The sequence below is a fragment of the Canis aureus genome, chromosome 23, assembly GCF_053574225.1.
Source record: "Canis aureus isolate CA01 chromosome 23, VMU_Caureus_v.1.0, whole genome shotgun sequence".
NCBI classification, from domain to species: Eukaryota; Metazoa; Chordata; class Mammalia; order Carnivora; family Canidae; genus Canis; species Canis aureus.
Genome location: NC_135633.1, coordinates 13,789,826 through 13,809,570, shown reverse-complemented (window position 1 = coordinate 13,809,570; position 19,745 = coordinate 13,789,826). Strand labels below are relative to the sequence as shown.

General features: G+C 40.0%; 1 protein-coding gene across 6 annotated transcripts in view; it reads right to left on the bottom strand.

Moving 5' to 3' along the window:
* The window catches only part of RRAS2 (RAS related 2), an 89,201-nt gene that overhangs the window by 22,380 nt on the left and 47,076 nt on the right, over positions 1-19,745 (bottom strand). For 4 of the 6 annotated variants that reach the window (XM_077866401.1, XM_077866397.1, XM_077866398.1 and 1 more), the window contains exons 2-4: positions 2,881-2,968; positions 1,867-1,969; positions 1,585-1,693 (exon numbers count right to left, since the gene is read on the bottom strand). In XM_077866401.1, coding sequence (XP_077722527.1) covers positions 1,585-1,693; positions 1,867-1,969; positions 2,881-2,968 — 300 coding nt within the window. Of the gene's footprint in view, positions 1-1,584; positions 1,694-1,866; positions 1,970-2,880; positions 2,969-3,399; positions 3,442-12,892; positions 13,050-19,745 lie in introns of those variants that run through there. The other 2 variants (XM_077866402.1, XM_077866400.1) reach the window with 2 other exon arrangements.

Sequence of the window (19,745 nt, the reverse complement as noted above, 5' to 3'; positions counted from 1 at the left end):
AAAACCTTTTCCATAATCAGGGCAGAAAGCACTCAGCTTGCTGGGGTAGAAGTCCGCGTGAGACAGGGAAGAGAGCCGCTTGTTCACTGCAGAGCTACTTTGCAATTATTCATTCCCCAGATCCAGGGACATATAAAAGTGTTTTTAGTACTGGAAAGAACGGAGAAGATCAGTAGACAGGTTCTACTGGCAACATTTAATAAATACAGTTAGGTTCAGACACCCTGAAAGAAATGATCCCAAAAATTAAAAAACAGATAGGACTGCTTAGACTTAAGATGTGAGCAATGTCATATTCTAAATTATTTCCAAAAGCTTATACTGGTTCGAAGTGAAGATCATATTTTTTCACCTTAACTTTATAATACTTCCAATTTTAAAAAGTCCTAGCAATAAAATTTATTCTATATCAAGTATCACCAGTAAACATTTCTAAATCTTAATATTAAAACAATAATACTCTTAAGCCCATATTTTAAACTTGGTATACCTTCAACAAAATTTTACAAGTAGAACACACAAATCAAAGACTTGTTTTAAATAGTTAACTACGAAATAGAAGGCTGTCCTCAATCTGTTATGAACCCATTTTTCCTGATTTTTGTCCTTCTCCAACAAAACATTAATGTTAACACAAAGCTATATAAAAACAAAAGACAAATACCAGCAAAAATTTAAAAACAACTTAAACCATTATATTCCAGATGTGGAGTAGAGGCTAAACCCTGAAAAGAAATAAAAAGACACAAAAAGAAACCCCAAATAAAGGAGCACCTGCACTAATTTACATCTGACTTTGTTCTGCTCCCCTACAAAAGAAGAGTGGATGATATATATACCTCAAATTTTAAAAATTAAATGTGCAATAAGTGGGTAAAGAAACAAGTGAATATAATTGAGCACACAACTAAATACTAACAATCTTCTTCTTTGGGACGCCTGGGTGACTCACGCCTGGGTGAAGCGTCTGCCTTCAGCTCAGGGCGTGATCCTGGAGTACTGGGATCGAGTCCTGCATTGGGCTCCCTGCATGGAACCTGCTATTCCTCCCTGTGTCTCTGCCCTTCTCTCTCTCTCTCATAAATAAAATCTTTAAAAAAAAGGGGGGGGGGTCTAAAGGTTCAAAGGAATTTTAAATAAATATAAATAAATAAATAAATATACACACACACACACACACACACACACACACACACACACACTCCATCACTGATGGGATGCAGGGAAAACCCAAATACTCTCATTCAGGTCAAAGTCATTCTCTAAATGAAGGTATTTAGCATTAGCACTGAATGAACGTGGCCTGTAATAAAGGTAACTTTAAGATGAGCTAATTGAATTAGAGTTTTGGAGATTATCCAAGAAATTATAAAATGTAAATGGAGCTGGTGCAAATAATTACAGGTGTACAGGATCTAACTGAAGTTCTGTGTAAATATATATGAGAATTTGATTTCCCCAGATCCAGTGTGCCAGACTGGGCAGTTTTTCTGATCATGGCACTTTCATTGGTTTCATGAAACACATCTATTCACCTACATGATTATCAACAATGGGCTTCCCAGCAGCAACATTCCTTCTCACCTGTCTTTGATGATCCAGATCTGCTTTATTACCAATTAAAATCATTGGAAACTCATCACGATCCTTCACTCTGAGAATCTGTCTTTGAAACTTATAGATTTCTTCAAAACTAAAACAGAAACAGACAAATCAATTTGCTCAAATATCAGAGCTTGGCAAGTCCCACGTCCCACTTAGTACCTTATTACTTTACCTTTTTCTATAAAAACAAGAAAGTTCAAATTCAATACAATAGTGATCTAGATATGAACATAAGATCTACATCTTAATACTGGTACAAACCTGCCTCGATCTGTGACTGAAAAGACCAACAGGAAACCCTCGCCAGTTCTCATATACTGCTCTCTCATAGCTCCAAACTCTTCTTGTCCTGCTGTATCCAGAACTAAAGAGAAAACAACACATGTAACTATGTTCATGTTTTCATTTCATAAATGGCTTCTCCACAAGGGCAGGCCCAATTAATGTGGGTCCTTAGAGCACATCAGACTTAGTAAAATAAAGACATGGCATTCTCCTCGTAGTGCTTTATTCTCAACACTAAAGACAAACATATCTCACTGAGACAGTTTCAGAGTCATCTTCATCAGTACGGGTTGATTTTGTAGCTAGAATATATTAGCATACCAATTACAAGGTTAAAAATATCAAATACATCTAGGCAGATGGAGTCAGATAACCTCTGAAGTCACTTGCATGTTTGATCTCCTCCAGGGAAAAAACTGAAAAAAGATACCTGTAAATTCAGGAAAGGAATCTTGGTCTATTCCCCCCCACCCCCAAATACCACACTTAAAGTGCAGGTGCTAATATACATCTTAATCTCTGTGAATGAAAGAATTGTGTAACTTAAAAGATCAGGGCTATCTCTTGTGGAGACACAGTATGTGACCAAGCACAAAACCCTATTTGCTAAAACCTCTGTGCTAAAAATTCTAAGCAAGTTAACAAATACTCAATTGTCTATATTTACTTTACTCATTTGAACCTTTGCAAGATCGCAGGAAGAGCCAAAACCTCATGTTTTTTCCAAATGTCCCCAAAAATACAACTTCGACAAGTTACAGTGGAAACTGGTTTCACTAGCACAAGATGAACACAATTATTGTTTTACACTACATTTAGTGAGGAATATTTATCCTAAAATGCTGATTCACCAATCAAAACTAATGAAAGAGATAGGCTTATATTCAAGACCACCTAATACTTCAATCGTAGTATCCAACTAGCAAAACACCCAAGCTTACTTTTTAAAAATATTATATGTGAACTATCAAATAAAAGAAGATTACTTACTATCTAGCCGGGCTGCTCTGTCATCTATCACACACTGCTTTGTGTAGGAATCCTCGATGGTTGGGTCATAATCCGTTACAAAATAGGACTGTAAGAAAAATAATCTTATTTTTAAATCTATGTTTACTTGCCTCTCCAAGTATCAACTTTATCAAATCCCACTTATCCAGAATTTTTACTGACAATACATTCATCGTATTGAGGTTTATCCTGCTATGTTGATTCCCCATTAACTGAAGTCTATTCAGAGCCGCTTTCAAGTGGAGAAAAGATACTAAATACCACAATTTTCCTTTCTGGTATATGCAATAAGAGTCCAAAAGACCTACTCGGTTTTTTACATAATTATATACAATAACTTTCTCATAATTATGTATACCTAAGATAATATATACCTAGAGCTCACATTCTTTATAAACTAGAAAGACAACCAGTTATAATCCAGGTCCATTTTCAACTCAGTGGTGAGCATCAGGGCGGAGAACAAAGCAGTCTGAAGCAAAGGCAGACAGCAGAGACCTGGAAGATCCCAGGCCTTGTCTTCATTTCTCCCCTTCTCTCCTCACACCTTGTATTTTTCCCATGGGATTTCAGAATTTTTTTTTTCCAGGGGTCTCAAACTTATTCTTTTGCTGATATTTTTGTTGTTTGTTTTTGTTTTTGTTTTTTTTATCTCAACATTTATTCCTGTCTTCTTCTGTTAGCAAAGCCTCCAAATGTTATCTTCTGCAATCATCACCAGAAGAAAAAACAGTTACGGTAGCAGAGTAAGAAAGGAAGAATCTCAGTGGGCCAGTTAAAAATGTTTGTGTATTACACTTCACAATTTTTTTTAAAGGTTTTAAAAAGTAAACAATGGCAACAACAAGAATCCGAGAGAGCACTTATTTCCCACTTCTTACAGAAGGGCACTAACTAGGACACTGACATCATCCTTCTTTTGTTCTGAGCATCTCCTTTGCTCTCCCCTCTTGACTGACTTCCTCAGAGCCTACTTTCCCACTGGCTCGGGACCAAATCTGAGGGAATGACCTAGAGGAAGGCCACTTAATGCTGGGAACCAGAGCCACAGGGGTTCAGCCATCCTTCAGGCAGGTTACTGGCAGCTGCACCTACTGACTCCAGGGACACAGCATTCTTAAGTGACACCCCCCAGCCTATGACATACACAAACACCATACGGCTACTCAGAGGCAGGCATCTGAGCAAGACGGTAAAAGAAACCCCTGGTTGGGGAGTTGGAAGAAGGACGCTGGTCTGCTTGCTACTATGATTTTATGTATTTTATTTTTGAAGGCCACTTTCTATATTTTATTTATATTTTAGGATTAACTTTAATCACAGAATTCAGTATCCGTAATCCTATTTCCCTTTGGATGGTTTCACTTAAACATATGATTTTTTTTAAACAAAGTCTGTAAAAGAAACATTTACCAACAGGAGCAGCTTTGAGTAGAAAACCATCTCCATCACCACCCCGTCCCCATTTAAAAATAAACAGATACTAAAACAATCCCAAACTTACTTTTTGGCACCCACACCTCTTCAAAAAGTGATACAACTGGCAACAGTATCTTTGTACACACTAATCTAAACAACTTAAAACTGCATTCTTTCCCCCAAGCAAGTTGGATAAGCATGCTGTTTATATCTTTTTAAGATTAGCTTCCTGAAACATGTTTCTCGGTAGCAATCAGATACTTCCTGCCATGCTTTCATCTTGTGAAACCTGAATTTCATTGACTACTCCCAGTTTATACCTAAATGTGCTAAAATGTGCCACACATTCCCTCCCACTTAATCTGAAAAAAATAATGGACAAATATTAACTATATTTTAGTCATGCACAATAATGAATTCTTTCACTGTGACCGGTTTTTTCCTGCACCGTGAAACAGAAGTAAAACATTAATGTATATAGAAGATTACTGGGTTTAAGCAACTTTGAGAGCCATTAAAATAAATTATTTTTCCTTTTAGTGGCTGAGGAAATTTTCAAGTTTCACATTTTCTTTGACCCTTAGCTCTTGAAACATTGGCTGTCTTTCTTTTCTTTCTTTTCTTTTCTTTTTCTTTCTTTCTTTCTTTCTTTCTTTCTTTCTTTCTTTCTTTCTTTCTTTCTTTTTCTTTCTTTTTCCTTCCTTCCTTCCTTCCTTCCTTCCTTCCTTCCTTCCTTCCTTCCTTCCTTCCTTCCTTCCTTTTGTGAGAAGGAGAAAGGGAGATAGAGAATCTCAAGCAGGCTCCATTGCCCAGGGCAGAGCAGGACGTGGGGCTCAAGCTCACAACTCTAAGATCATGACCTGAGCCAAAATCAGGAGTCACACTCTTAAACAACTGGGCACCCAGATGACCCAACATAACCTTAATGTCCTAAGAATTCTCCATTTTGCTAACATTGGCACATACTTATTCCACTGACGTTTTTTTTTTGTTTTGTTTTGTTTTTATTTTTATTTATGACAGTCACAGAGAGAGAGAGGCAGAGACACAGGCAGAGGGAGAAGCAGGCTCCATGCACCGGGAGCCCGACGTGGGATTCGATCCCGGGTCTCCGGGATCGCGCCCTGGGCCAAAGACAGGCGTTAAACCACTACGCCACCCAGGGATCCCTCCACTGACGTTTTTAAGACAAACTAATTGCTGGGATTTCTAGATATTTAGGTCCATGCTTCATCTTCATTGCATCCTGTTTTCAAATCATGTCTGTAGGGACCATCATTCTGTTGCCATATATCGATTTTAAGGACCCATCCTCTTTGGAAGCATCTTCTTCCCTCATAAAAACCCATCCAAATAACACCGCTCCAGGACCTGACACAGAACCCAAGGCCTCCTCCTCTCTCAAGTCTCATAAGTCACAGGTCAGGATGCACCTAAAAAGAACATTTCTCACGTGCAGTTAACAAATATAATCATCCACCTCCCACCACAGAGACATACCATGTCTACATAACCTAGGTACCAAGTATTTGGGGCAGCAGATCACCACCAATTAGCCAGATCACCGATTTGTCCATCAAAGCAGTCTGGTGATGGACAGTCCTAGATTTTTGACACGAACTCTGCTATGTGCTAGCTGTGGGACCTGAGGCAAATTACTATGCCGCTCTAACCTTTAGCATCTGTAAAATACAATAGTAACAAATCCTCTTGGAACAGATAATGGAAGTAGTGCCTATAAAGTGCCAAGACTTGCTGGCGATTGATAAATGTTAACCACGCTGTATTATTTTTGTCACACAATTAGAGGGTATGAGTTAGTATTCAAGTATAAAGACTTGTTAATCCTGAGAACAACTGTAATAATCCTAATCCTGGTTTAATCCTGGTTATACCACAGATCAACCATGGGGCCTGGCATCCGAAATATCTTATGAGTCAAGATAAAATCTCCTCATCTTGGGTTTTAGAGGTATTTTCTGGGATATGAGCAGTAATTACACAGATATACACACAGGTAAAAACTCTCATCAAGCTCTACATAAAATGTGTGCGCTTTTTCATATGTATACAAATTAGAACTCTATAAAATACATAAATGTAATGGTTCCCTGCTGTTTACAGGATTCAGTACTTTCTTTACACAGAATGCAAAACCTTCTAGCTTTATTTTTTACTATTTGAAATCCTCAACCAATTGCTCTTGTTCTCCTGGCTTCATTCGTTTGTTTGACAGTTATTTATGGAGCATCACAGGGACAAGGCCCAACTTTCACAGAGCCCCACTGCTTTTTACACAACATCCAGGGCTGTGGTTGAGGGTGAGGGGAATGGGGAGTGTGAAATATACTGGCCAAAGAACTGAAACAGCATGAAATGCCAATACTATGCTAGTTCAGAAGGCAACAAAATTTAAGTGGTTAATACTGCAGTCATGTATAGAACTATGTGTGCATTCACTTATAAACACAGTTCACAGCAATTTGCCAGAAAAGAAAACAGTCTCTCTCTCTCCTGAGGCTGAAAAAAGTTGCCAACCACAGTCCAGGAAAGACATTCTATAGCAGAAAGCAAGAAAAAAAAAAAATTAAGGACAGTATTGCATAGCAGAAGACAGGAGAGAACACATGGAAAGGAAAGGGGGCCAGGGAGAAAGTAATGTACTTTCTTGGTATCACAGGAAAGGATGCATGGAGAAGGACCCTCACTGGAGAGTAAGGGAAAGCCTACTTTCAAAGGGCAGGATGCCTTGCAGGTAGCATGAAGGGCAAATGGACATAAGTCTCTTTAAGGTTAAGATTTATGGAGAAAAGTTTAGAATTAGGGAAGTTATCCCATTCAGACAGAGTCTATTTCCCTCTGATAAAATCTGGTCTGGGTAAAGTCATCAGAAGCCTTAATAATGCAAGAGAATCATGCTGTTGACATGGCAGGAACAGTATTCCTGATTATACGCCATGAGACTGCACAACAGGAATTCTGCCTGGCCTAAGAGAACTCCCAGCTCACTATCCTCCCATTCAAAGGTGTCTTTAAAAAAAAAAAAAAGAAAAGGCAGCAGCAGCAGCCACCGCCTTAAGGATGAAAAGAAGGGGGAAGGGGAGGAAAGAAAACGAGCTGAGGCCACTTCTGCATTCAGTGGGAAGGAGGGAAAGCACACTTTCTCCTGACCCCCAGCTACTGGTGAAAGTGCAGTTCCCAAGCACTGCCACAGAGCGGTGCCTGGTCTACACAACGGGATGGGTAATTACTAGAGATTCCCGCAACTCCACAAATCCAGCACAATGGTTAAGTTTACTACCCTTGCATATAAAAAGGACAGGAGGCTAGATCTAAACTGTCACTGGGGAGTTGTAGGCAAAGGAACGGGTATTTCTGAGCATAGTGCCATTCTCAGAAGAGTCTCAGGGATCCTCTAAAAACCCGGGGTACAGAAAGAAGGGAAAGGGAGACTTTCTTTTCTTGATATCCCGTTCAGCCCACCTCTTTTCTCCCAAACTACACACAGAATCCACATCTTGAGGGGATTCCTGGGTGGCTCAACGGTTTAGTGACCCCTTCGGCTCAGGGCGTGACCCTGGAGTCCCGGGATCAAGTCCCACATTGGGCTCCCTGCATGGAGCCTGCTTCTCCCTCTGCCTGTGTCTCTGCCTCTCTCTGTGTGCCTCTCATGAATGGATAGATACAATCTTTTTAAAAAAAAATTTTTTTAAAGAATCCACATCTTGATATACTGTAGATACAGAATTCTGTGGTTCCCCGCTCCCCTCCATTTCAAGTCAGTACTTTCCCATTCTTAATCCTATCCACAAAACTTGTATTATGTTTTCTAATTTATGATAAACCAAAACATGAGGTTTTATAAGGGCTCATTTTCTATTAATACATGTATATGAGGTCTTTGCTGGAGGCAGCACAATGAGAAGAAAATATATGGGCTCCACAGTCTGAGCAACCTGAAATTCAAACCCAGGTGCCATTTCCACTTCCCAGCTATTTGAGTCCTTGGGTAAAATGATTAACATCTCTAAAGCTCATTTCCTCAACAGAAAAGGGTTAAGAACAGGGATAATTTAAGGAGGGCACATCTTAGCACCCACTATAGATGTGGCACTGGAGGACCATGGGAAAAAAAGAAACCTTCCAGAAAGGGAAGGGGCGGAGGTGGGGTGGGGGGTGATTAGGGGAGGAATGGGGAAGATGACCAGAGGGACTGAAGAGCTGCAGTCACCAGTGAGTGCTATGTATGCCCCCCTTCTCTTCCAGGCTAGGAGTGTCTGCTGAGGTTATGCAGCTTCATCCTACCACTGTACCCTGGTGTGTGGGGCTGCAGGGTGGCAGCAGGGTGGAGTGGAAAGAGCCTGAGATGTAAGTCAAATAGACCAGAATACAGCTCTCTCTTTTTACTACCTGTGGGAAGTTAAAGCACCTCACTTAACCTGTCTGAACTTTATTTCATTGTCTGATAAGATGTAAATAATACTGGGGTGCCTAGGTGGCTCAAACGGTTAAGCCTCCAACTCTTGATTTCAGCTCAGGTCGTGATCTCAGGGTCATGAGATCGAGCCCCACACTGAGCTCTGCACTGAGCATAGAGCCTGCTTAAGATTCTCTCTTCCAACTGAGCCCAGCATTGGACTCTGGGCAGAGTCTGCTTGAGACTCACTCTCCTTCTGCCCCTCCCTCCCAGCTCTGTCTAAAAATAAATAAATAACAAAATATATTTTAATGATTCTCTCTCTCCCTCAGCCCCAACCTCCCTCAAAAAAAAAAAAAAAATGGGACGGAAATAATACTAAGCTCGCAGGATTATTACGGTGAAAAGTAAAATACTGTATGTGGAGTACAAAGTACAGCCTATGACACACAGTAGGTTCTTACAGGTCATACCTAATGAAGCCCAATCCATATCTTACTTCCTTTGCAAGACCTACAAACACTCCAACTAGAAAACCATCTCAATATGCCTGGATTACTCTTACCCCTCAAGGTGATAGAATATTTGAAATTGGGAAAATCTAGACCTATGTTGCGATTTGGAAAATCTGTACACCAAACTTTATGTATACCTTCTGTTAGTAATTGGTACTTAAAATTTACGTTTACAATTGCTTATCTTTTTCATATATGTGTATATGTGAAAGTATAAATGATGCAATGAGCTAAATTCAACAGGGTATAAGCATAAAACTTTCCTTCAAAGCCCTTCTGTGGGCAAGTTTTTCCTTGCTCATGAACAAAAGCTAACACAAGTCTCCCAATTTTTTCCAATCATACAAATAGTTGTTCAATCACTGCCAGCCCTAAGACATCATGATTTCAATAATTAAGATGTCTTGTGCAGTGTATCAGTCAATACTCATCTAAATTCAAAAGCTTTTCTCCCTTTCTGAGCTAGAGCTAAAAAGTCTGCAATTGGGCTGGGGTGGGGGTGGGGCAAGGTGAGGGGGACACCAGTCATCATCTCGTTCCCCATTTTATTCTACTTCTAACAAGGCTGTCTCTGGCTCCTTTAGGGTTGGAGCTGAAGGAGTGGGGAGAAGTAAGGAATGGCAAAGAGGCGACACCAATGAAATCTTATGTCCATGCTAGCTTTCTGTGGATTTCCTAGAAGAGTCCCTACATGGGATCCTCCATGTGTAATTCCCAGAACCTGATGAGTACTGGCCATTTATGCCTCTAAACTTCAGTCTTTGGGGTTTCCATGGGCATTTCCCTCTGGCTCATATCATCTTCTAGGTGGTCATGCACAATGTCCCTCTTTAGAAGGTTTTAACCTGGTTCCATCCAGAAGCTCAAGGAAACACTGTCTTCTGAAATGCAGATTACTAACTATACAGCCCTGTTCCTTTCTGCTGTGCTACAGATCCACAGATTCACATACTATTCCTTATGCTCTGCCAAACATCAGGGGATACATGTCAAGTTCTCAGAATGTTTCTATTAGAGCTTCCTCTATCACTTGGTTTCAATGAAAGGGGCTTAAGAGAAGCATCCACCCCTCCAAAAGCTGTGTGTGGAGGTGGGAAAAGACACAGAACACACCACATTCTAGCAGTTCTCTCCCAAAACATCCTTGTCTTAGAACCCTTAACTCTCCACACTTTTATTTCCTGGAGATAAGGTACGAGCAAAATATGCAAAACCAATTTAAGGCTACCTTCTATGCAAGTCGTTGAAATATGAAGGTAACTTGGTAACTACTGTTTTATTCTCAGCCTCTGGGCTTCAAGAGAAACTAAAATAGGTTAGAATTCCAGTTAAAGCCCTGTTACATATTTCCAACCAGATTTGATGTATCCACCACCTAACTCATGCTTCTTAGAAATTCCTTGGAGTTAAGCAAGGTACCTAGTACATAGAACCCCAAAATACTGGCCATTAGAAAACCTAGTAGTCCAGAAGATTGTCCTGAGAAGTCAGAAAGTGATTCCACAGGGCACAATAAGGACCTAGTTAGCTATCCATCAGCAGCCTCTATCTACTAACACAAGAGCAGTGCAAATTCCTCTGGTAACACTAGAGAAGGCTGCAGTAACTTCAGGCAGCTGGAGCCAGAGTCAGGCTCTTCCTGGTGTCACTTTTTAACAGCAGCTGTCAAGTCACAGAGAACCTTTGTTCCCTGCAACACCCTCCCTTATTGTTATGTCAAATGTTTCCAATATGCTTGATACTTCTTCAGGCAAGGACATAGTTTTTCCTGACTGGACTTAGTATTTCATTTAATCTAACAAGTATAATTATGAAGATCTCCATAATGGATCCTCCACAATTCTAATGTAAAGAAAAAGTCCAGTAATTCTTTTTGTTTTGTTTTTTTTTTAACAAAACTTAGGCCTTCAGGCAATGTTGCTAATTATCTCAGATTGTCCAAAACCCCCCATATGCCTTTCATGTGACTTCTGTGCAATCTCTAAGGATGATATTCACATCTTATGTGAAGTACCTAGGTGCAAATCAATGGGCCTGGTACGCAACAAGAAAAAGTACAGTACAAAGTCAACTTAAAAACTGGCCCTATTTCAAAAGTTTATTTCTAAGTAAGTTACTCGGTGCTCATTTCCCAAGGAAAAATTGTTCTCATCTGTGTTTAGGTCCGTAAGGCCAGATCACAAAAGCCACCACTGAAATATGGTCCTGAGTCGTATTAGCTCTGAGTTCTAATCTAAACTCTGCAGCAGAGGCATTTGGCCCAAGAAGAGATGGGAAGAGAATTTCCTTTCTTTTCCCAGTGTAGAGAGCCAGGCCAAAGCTACACCAAGGAGGAAAAGCTTGTCTTTAGGGCACCCCTAGACACTCCAGCACATCATCCTGTTCCTGCTCTCTACTACCTCATTGTTATCCCTAGCACTTACCTCCCTCTGATAACATTCTCTGTATAACCACTCACCTCTCTCCACACTGCTCCTTCCACTTTCCACTCTCAAATTAAAACTAACAATCCCCTCCGGAGAGCTAGAGCTCACCCAGAGGCACAAGGTGAAAAATTATCAGTCCAAATTAGAGCATGCTGCAGTGGAGCTCACCCCAACCCTTCAAGTGATACTTGCTCTTTTAAAGAGCAAAATTCTAAAGCAAAATGAATTGTTAGTAACATTTTCGGCACAGGTCAAAAAGAAAAAGCTTCAGACTCTTTGAAAGAAAAATTATTCAGAAGAGTAAACCACCATTTCATGATGTCAGCTCTCCAAAGGGAGTGTCAGCTTACTCTTCAAAGCTTTTATCCTTCCAAACCCACAGCTTCAAAAGAAAAGAAGGGAAGAGAAAGGTTTTCCTCTTTCTTCCTACCCCTTCCCTCCACCAACTTTATCACAACTTGTAAAACTAATCTATTGGGTGAACAAAAACTTTTAGTTCACAGTACCGGTGGAGTGATTTTGATAAAAAGGAAAGGAGGGCCCTGCCATGGCTACAGCCATTATTCGTACATACAGACCACTAGCAGGTACAATAAGCTTAACTCAGATACTGCCTACACAACTACATATTCATCCCTCAGAGTTGCCATAATATTTAAAACCCAGTGAGCAATGGTAAGCCAGTGCCTCCATCATGCAGCATAATTAAGTTTATGCTCCTTGTTTGAACTTAATAGTTATTCATTTGCTGTCATCCTCCAATAATTGCAATCTTATTTCAAAAGATAACGTACAAAGCCTAAATGAAGTTTTAAGGGTAAGACTTAATTTGTTTAAAGCACAAGGACAATTGGCACAGACAGAAGTAAAAAACAGAGGGCCAACATAAGCCTGTGAATGATATGTGAACATTAATAAACAGCTCATACTATCCCCATTGGAAAACTGAGTAAATCCCATGACATTCCCTTTAACACACCAAGTCTTTACTGTGTCTTTCGGTTCTTGTCTTGACTGAATCTTGTCTCCTGGGGAATTTCCAGATCCAGCCATCCTTTCCATTCTGCTCGCTATTAACTTACTTAAGTTAGCCTTCCTTACTTCCACCCTCATGCGTACCAAAGCTGCCTAAGCAACGTAACAGTGGCCTCTGTCGGACATTTCAGATGAAGACAGTCCCTGACCTCTAGGGCATGCAACTGGCCAGGCCTCACCTGGGTCTTATCTCTGTATCCTTCCTCTCCATATCAGGGTCTTGCCCGTGCTGGGGGTCCCCACCATGCAGACCTCAGGGCCAATTCTGACTTCAGGCAGGAAGCACTTTCAACCAATACAAGATCCACATTCAGAGTCTCAGCACTGTTAGCTCTAACTCATCTGACCTTGGCAGGACAGTCACAATGCTGATAACTGCCTCTGTTTTATTCCCAGCAGGCGCAGACATCACCATCACTCCTCCCTCTTCTCAGACTTTCCCAATTAACATGTGTTTCAGCTCTTATAAACTGGCTGCTTCTACCCTTAACTCTTTTCTTATACAGATAATCTGCTAAGTAAATAATCCAGGTCATTCCTAGAAATAGGGCCTCTTTTTAAGAGCATTACTGTAATATAATTCACATACTGTAAAATTCATCCATTTAAAGTATACTGCTCAACAGTTTTTAGTAATTCACAAGGTTGTGCAGCAGTCATCACAACCTAATTCCAGAACATTTTCACAACCCTCAAAAGGAATTCCACACCCCTCAGCAGGCATTTCCCCTTCCTCCCAATCCTCTCCCACCCCTGGGGCCAACTAAACCACCAATCTACTTTCTGCCTCTACTGACTTGCATGAGCAGGGCATTTCATATAAATCCAAACACATAATATGTGGTCTTTTGTGTCTGGCTTCTTTTACTTGTTAGTATATGTTTTCAACATCTGTCCATGTCATAGCATGCATTAGTACTTCATTTCCCATTCCTTTGCCATCATATGCCATCATATGACTGTATCATACTATATTTACTCATCCATTGGTGATGGACATTGGAGTTGTTTTTATATTTTGGCTATTATGAATGATGCTGCCATGAACATTCATGTACAATCTTTTGGGTGAACATATGTTTTCACTTTTCTTGGGTACATTTTTTAGTAGCGGAATTACTGGATCATACCATTAACTTGAAGAACTGCCAAACTCTTTCCCAAAGTAGCTGTGCCATTTTACATTCCCATCAACAGTGTTTGAGGGTTCTAATTTCTCAGTATCCTCACCAATATTTTAACTGAATGTATGTCTTTTTGATTGTAGCGATGCTAGTGAGTATACAGTAGTATCTCCTTATAGTTTTTTGTTATAAATCTTTTTAAACTAATCTCTGTATTCAACGTGGGCAAATTTACAACCCCGAGATCAAGAGTTGCATGCTCTACCAACTGAGCCAGCCAGGTGCCCCTCCCTGCAGTCCCATCCCAAGATGGGATATTGAGTGCCTTTTCACATGTCTTTTCACATTGTCTGTTCAAATCTTTGACCACTTTTAAAGTGGGTTGTCTTTTTATTGTTTAGTGTAAGAGTTCTTTATATATTCTGGATACAAATCCCTTATCAGATGTATCATTTGCAAATTTTTTTCCCATAGCCCCATTATTTCAAAGTCTTCCTGCTATAAATGGGCACACAGTTCCTAAATCCCAACCCTAGGCCAAAGTCCTGTTACCCATCAACAATCTGCCATAATTCCAACTTCCATATACCCAGAATTGTGAGTCATGTCTATCCTTGTGCTCCATCAACAAACTGCACTATTCTATTACTATGTGGTAGATCTGCTATGCTAACTGCTGCCCAGAGCAAAACTTCCATTGCTATATCCACTCCCCTAACACCCATCCAGCCTACCCCAACCCTGAACGTTCTACTTCATCACACCGAACTTCCTACTTCCTCTACCTATACCATGCCCTAGCACAGTTCATTTGTGCCAGTTTGTGGAATCACCCTACTTCATCAAATCTAAGATGCCATTAATTTTAAGGCCAACATTATTTTATGCGCCAAGAAAGGGAGGAGGGAGCCACCAAAACAACTCTAGCATGTCTTTGACTATGAAGCCTCTCAGTGTCAGAGATGCTAGAATGTAAAGGAAAAATGTGTCTTAGAATCAACACAATACAGTAGTTCTAGACAACAACTCTGTAAGGCTGGTATTGCTGTTCCAGATGAGATCACTGAGGCTCGACAGTTAAATGACCTGCCAAAAGTCACAGTCAGTAAACTTGTAGGACTGGGATCCAAATTCAGGTTTGACTCCAAAGCAATGTCCTGCTTCCATTACACTTTCTTTAATCTGTCATATTAACATCAAAGCATACAGCATGAACCAGTTTAAAAATAAATCCCAACACTCTCAAATAATTATTTTTAAAGTTACAAACTGCTATTACCAAATAGAAAAAAACAAAAGCTGTTTCGTTCGAAATGAAAACATTCCATTTCTACATTCAGAATAAAGATCTGAGGATGGAATATAAAAAATACTCTTTGATCTAGCAATTTCACTTCTAGAAATGTATCCTACTGATCCATCTATACAGACAAGAAATGAAATGTGCAAGGTCATTCATTATTGAATTTTTTTTTAACCTAAAAGACTGGAAACAAATATCCTTCAATAAATGGACTGCTTAAATTATGAAACATTCATTCAATATGAATGCAGCCATTAAAAAAAGAATGACTTCATGTACTAATAAACGTGGAGGAATTTACAAGATATGTTGTTAAATAAACAGAGTTTACTTATTTGCATTACTGTGCTTAAAGTATCTCTGGAAAGATACACAAGAGACACAAGATACCATTACCTGTGGGAAGAACTCAACCTGGTTTGCTGGGAGACCCAAACGAGCAGGAAAGAAAAAATTTTGTAGGTTTTGAAATCCAAAATATGTGAATGAAAGAGGGAATCAAAGGGAAAGGTCTAGATGAATTAAACACAAACTCTTTAGTAATAAAAGCAGGGCACAGGAATGTGAGGAAGCCTGGTTCTAGACTCAGCAATACCACAACCAGATGAGTGTTCCTAGAGGAATAAACCTCTTTCTTGGCTATTAAGGGAAATGAGAAATCTGCCCCATCTGATCTTTTAAAAAAAAACTCTGGCTCTCTAATTTTATTAGGACATACTTAGTCCCCATACTGTGTCAAACAAAATTTGTAGATTCTATCAAGAATTCCTTTTTTTTATGCATGTGATATAGCAGAAAAAATATCAGAGTTTAAGTTAGGAAGGTTTGCTTATACCCTGAGCTCCCACTACTTTGTAGCTGTAGAATTTGCAGCAGATCACATCACTAACAAGTACTATTACCTGGGAGGCTGAGATTATAGCTACTTTCATAAGTTTGTTAAAGGAGTAAAATAAGACACAAAAAAATTTCTCAGATTTCTAAACCAGTGTGTGAAACGTAAATTATTAATATATACAGAACCCCCCTCCAGGTATTATAATTTTTTTTTATTTTTATTTACTTATGATAGTCACAGAGAGAAAGAGAGGCAGAGACACAGGCAGAGGGAGAAGCAGGCTCCATGCACCCGGAGCCCAATGTGGGACTCGATCCCGGGTCTCCAGGATTGCGCCCTGGGCCAAAGGCAGGCGCCAAACTGCTGCGCCACCCAGGGATCCCCCCTCCAGGTATTATAAACTAAGTACAAGAAAGAGCATGGACTTTGGAATCTGTCAGGCCTGGATATCCCAATTACCTGATGTGTGATCTTGGGATTTCAAATCTCAATTTCCTGACCTATCAGATGGCCACAGTGATTCTCATTTGAAAGGGCTACTGTGGACTGCTCAGCTCAAAGGAAGCATTTAAAATTTGGTTCCCGGGCAGCCGGGGTGGCTCAGTGGTTTAGCGCCACCTTCAGCCCAGGGCCTGATTCTGGAGACCCGGGATTGAGTCCCACGTCGGGCTCCCTGCATGGAGTCTGCTTCTCCCTCTGTCTGTGTCTCTGCCTCTCTCTCTCTCTCTCTGTGTATCTCTAATGAATGAATGAATGAATGAATGAATGAATGAATAAATAAATAAAATCGTTAAAAATAAAATAAAATAAAATTTGGTTCTCTTGGGGCACCTGGTGGCTCAGTAGGTTAAGTGTCTGCCTTCAGCTCAGGTCATGATCTCAGAGTCCTGGGATGGAGCTCTGCTCAGCTGGAGCCTGCTTCTCCCTCTCCCTCTGCCCCTCCCCCCTGCTCCTGTGCTCCCTCCCTCTCTCTCTCTCAAATAAATAAAATCTTTTAAAAATAAACAAACAAACAAATAAATAAATGGTTCTCTTTATTTCCAAACTTAGAAAAGGCTGCCTCATAAAGCAGGTAGCTGACATCTCTCTTCTGGCTGTAACTTTTGCTGCCCAGGGCCTGGTTGCTTCCCTTTTCATTTCCTTTCCCTTCTATCCACTGCCACCTAGAATATCCTAAACCCCGTCTTCATTTCTCATTTCTTCCAGACAGAGAATGAATGGTCTGTAGGAGCAAAACTCGAAGTAAAAGGGGGCTGGTGATTTTCACGGTCCATGTTCTATTAAACTTTTAAAACTTCCACATGAACCTTCCTTGGGCTCATTCACTAACCCATCCAATTTATAAATGCTAACTGAGCACCTATGATGCATTAGGAGCAAAGGATGGAATCCCAGCTTTTGTAGGGACTGGCAGTTTTGTAGAGGGTTGACCATCAACATATAAATAAGCAAAATATATATAGGAAAGGTCATGTGAACTCTAAAGGAAAATAAAGGGGGCTGACAGCAGCAGGAACTAGCAAGGAGAATGTGATATTGCTTAAGAGAGCCAGAGAGGGCTTTGCTGGCAATGTGACTTTTCAGGATAAAATCCTAGATCAATCCTAGATCAATAAAATCCTAGACTCCAGAGGGAGTCAGCCATGCTGCTATGTGGGGGAGATCACTGCAGGCAGAGAGACATTAAAAGTAGTGAGGTGAGAGTGCAGGTATCATGTGTGAGGAATAGCAAGGAGGCCATGTGGCTACACAGAACGAATGGGCAAAGTGTACATGAGTTCAGAAAGTTAAAAGAGGCAAAGCCTTGAAGGCCATGATTAAGGACTTTGGATCTTATTCTAAATAAAATGAAAAGCACTACAGAGTTTGATGCTCGGATCTTATTCTACACTGGCTGTAGAATAAGCCTTCCTTTCCCAGTCTTGGTATGTAATGGACAGAAGTCTTTCTGATACTTCCTTTCACAGGGATTAGTCAACAACCATCCCACAAAGGCAATCGAAGCAGTGTGTATGTACACTTCACTTACAATACCCTTTAAAATGTTGTGGCAAAAGATTTCTATTGATTCAAGGAGGAAAAAAAGTAAAAGCATTTTATACATATTTAGGGAAATGTAGGTCAATTATATGTGAAAGTTATTTCAGTAATACATTTTTAAATGTGCTTAATCATTTTATAGAAATATAGGTACAAGTGAAGAATATTAACACTGTAATATGGATTTCTTTTTTTTTTAAAGATTTTATTATTTATTCATGAGAATACATAGAGAGGAGACAGAGAGAGAGGCAGAGGCACAGGCTGAGGGAGAAGCAGGCTCCATGCAGGAGCCCAACGTGGGACTCGATCCGGGGTCTCCAGGGTCACACCCTGGGATGAAGGCAGGCGCCAAACCGCTGAGCCACCCAGGCTGCCCCTGTAATACGGATTTCAAGAGTACCCATGGTATAGTAAGTTCATTCACTTGACAAATATTTGTTGGAGTATTTACTGCTTAGGAACTGGGATATAGTCCTGAGTGAGAATAAAACTCATGTGGCTCCTTCCTCCTGTGGAGCTTGCATCCTAGTAGCAGAGACACATAAATAAGCAGAATAAAGATAACTTTTTTTTGAGAGATAGAGAGAGAGGTAAGGACAGTGGGGGAAGGGGAGAGAGGAGAAAAGGAGGGAGAAGGAGGGAGAGGGAGGGAGAGAATCCCAAGCAGGCTTGATCTCACAACCCTGAGATCACAATCTGAGCTGAAATCAACAGATGCTTAACCGACTGAGCCACCCAGGAGCCCCAATATGAAAATTTTTGAGATAAGTACTACAAAACAGAACAGACTCCAGTGGCTAGAGAATGGATGGAAGAAGGGGCTTCTTTTTAAAAAATTAGAAAAAATAAAATAAAAAATAAAAAAATAAAAAAATTAGAGTACCAAATATTGTAGCCATGGGTCTATAGCACAACTGAACTTAAAAGAAAAAGAGCCTTATTAAACCTCTTATCCTAAAAATAAGAACTAAATTTCTCATGACCTTCATCTCAAAGTGGGAGAGGAGAGAATGTTCTTACCAGAGGTTCTCTCCTAACCACATGCCAGAAGGTTGGGCCAGCACTTCTCAGAAAGTGGCTCTGTCTATTCACACCAAAGACTACCTACCCTTCTTACTTCTAACTATTTAGCCCCATTTATCCACCCAGCAATTCCTGGTTTCTGTGAAATCCCTCCTTGTGGCACACAAATTTAAATCAGACTAGATCACTGGACAAATTTAAACTCTTTTAAGTGGAGAAAACATGATTCATATCAAAAGGAAGCATATAAACATTCATCTTACAAAAATACCCAAATATGTATATTTTAAAAGTCAAGAGTTAAATGCCATGTGTTCGTAGAATTTAAGACTTTGCTCACACCATTTAAAGTCCCAAATTATAGCTTGCCTATATGCACACAGCCTAATTTTACAGTACAAGAATGCCACATCAATTACAAACCACACGAAGAGAAAATAAACATGCAACTAAATTTTGAATCACATTTGTATGTACATAGGTCGGATACTATTCTTCCCTTTAGTAAAAGTACTTTTACAATGCTCATTAGCAAATTCGAGAAAAGGTTTTACTCACTGTAGTGGGCTGACTGACTTGCGGCACCCAGAAAGATGCCTAACTCCTAATATGCTCATACTTGTGAATTTGATCTTACTTGGAATTAGGGTCTTTGAAGATACAATTAAGTTATAGATCTCCAGATGAGATCATCCTGGACT